The 2,011-nt window shown below is 43.0% G+C and overlaps 1 protein-coding gene across 1 annotated transcript in view; it reads right to left on the minus strand.

Annotated features, from left to right (window-relative positions):
- Positions 1-1,740, minus strand: part of prkg1b (protein kinase cGMP-dependent 1b) — a 201,671-nt gene extending 199,931 nt beyond the window's left edge. The window contains exon 1 of the mRNA XM_046853942.1: positions 1,290-1,740. Coding sequence (XP_046709898.1) covers positions 1,290-1,555 — 266 coding nt within the window. The 5' untranslated portion in view covers positions 1,556-1,740. The remainder of the gene's footprint in view (positions 1-1,289) is intronic.
- Between the last annotated feature and the right edge of the window lie 271 nt (positions 1,741-2,011).

Below are 2,011 nucleotides of genomic sequence, written 5' to 3' on the forward strand. Positions count from 1 at the left end.
TTAACTGACAGTAAATGAAAGTTAAACACAGTCAGGGTACAGTACTGTAATATCATTACAGATTATGTCGGTTATTTCTAAAGTATGAAATTATATGTTTCCAGTCAACCCAGGCTTGCTCATTGGGGATAAATACACATCAAGTCAAGTCAAGTCAAGTTTATTTCTATAGCGCTTTTTACAACAGACATTGTCTCAAAGCAGCTTTACAGAAATCAACAGTCAAGGTGAACGGTGTGTATTTATCACCGATAAGCAGCCGTGGCGACTGTGGCAAGGAAAAACTCCCCTAGATGTTATGAGGAAGAAACCTTGAGAAGAACCAGACTCAAAAGGGAAACCCATCCTCATTTGGGTGACATCAAGAGTTTGATCATAAATCTTTCAACAATACAGAACACTGGAGAGTGAGAACTAACATGAGCGCTGAAGTATAAGATTATAAGTAATGTTCTTTCTACAGTCTTATACAGTCATTATGGTTATAAAACTACGAGCTACTGAGCTCAACATTTGTGATCATAACAGATCCAGCACCAGCTTCTCCATGCCAGAGCTTTTAAACACTCCAGGAGGTCCAATGTCAAAACTCCACACATGTAGTGGGATCCAATTGGCACATATTGGCACACATGAAATTGAATAAAAAGTTAACTTTGTTCTGTAATTCTTACATTCTTTAAAACTGCTGTCCTAACTAATGTCCATTCTTTAAAGCTCTATAGCTTTTAAATAAAATTTAATGTAATTAATACACTTTATATTTCACACTTCCACATGTACTGTACATATGAGCGGAAGGTTAAGGATCTTTACTGGGATTTGGACACAACTTTCTGATCTGCAGCTCAAAGCCATAGAACCCCAACTGAGCCAAGTGTTCACATGCACATACTGTAAAAAGTTAAACTCAAGGTCAACCCAGAAGATCTTTTTTTTTTATAATTTCACCCCAACATCACACTATGCATTGCTTTATCTGGTGTTTAACTGTTATGTTTCATTATGTTTTGCTCTGATTGCATTCATTGTTTACAGCACAATGCATACAGCATATGATTACTTATGTAACTGTATATACACTTCCATTGCAATACAGTGTACAATGTTGACACCAGATCTTACTCCAACAAATTGACCAGAGCTTCTTCTGTACTGTCTAGAATTGTATTTTTTGCACATCTACTTATTAAAAATGTAATGTAATGATTCATTTACTCTCATTTTCTGGTGTCAACTTTGTGTGTAAGTGCATTAAGAGCAGTGAGAACATATTTATATTCTCTTGCCTGTCAGACTTGGGGATTTTGCGGAAAGCCTCTCCGATGAGCTCGGTGAAGGAGGTGAAGCTTTGCGGCTCTGCTGAGATGCCCTGCGCTCGCCTGGTCCTGGGTCCGATCATCTGCGCGCGCGGCAACACCGACTGGCATTTGTGCAGCTTCCTCTTTAGCTCCTGGATCTCTTGCTCCTTGTCTCCGAGACGTCTTTCCAGCACCTTGATCGCCTCGTCCTTCATCACGAGAACCTTTGCCAGGTCCTCGTCCAAACCGCTCATCTTGTTTGGGAACTTTGGCGCACGCGACGAAGAAACGCTGGGGTGGCAGTGGTGCGAGATGCGTGCGTGAGTGCGCGCGCGCGCGTGAGTGTGCGCGAGAGTGTGTGTGAGATGTTTAGAGTCCTTCACGTCTCCTGCGTCCGGGGCTCATCTCCAAGCACAAACACCCCAAACACACATGCAACTAGTTTATTCGCTCTCTCTGTGTGCGCGTGCGTTAAAAATACAATTAGCGCCAAGTGCTGAGTGTGGAGAAAACCTAAGCGTGCTCGTGCACTCGGTGAGACTCGCCTGAAATAGCATGCAATAAGACAAGACAAGCAGACCGACGTGCTTCCGCGAAATCCGACTCTGTGCACGAAGCCTATGGATCTGATGCTGCTGGAGAGATGAGCTTCATGAGCTCCAGCCTGTCAGTGGTGTGTCAGTCAAAGCGTCCTGCTTGAGAGCTTTGGC

This window comes from Silurus meridionalis, chromosome 7, assembly GCF_014805685.1.
Source record: "Silurus meridionalis isolate SWU-2019-XX chromosome 7, ASM1480568v1, whole genome shotgun sequence".
NCBI lineage: Eukaryota > Metazoa > Chordata > Actinopteri > Siluriformes > Siluridae > Silurus > Silurus meridionalis.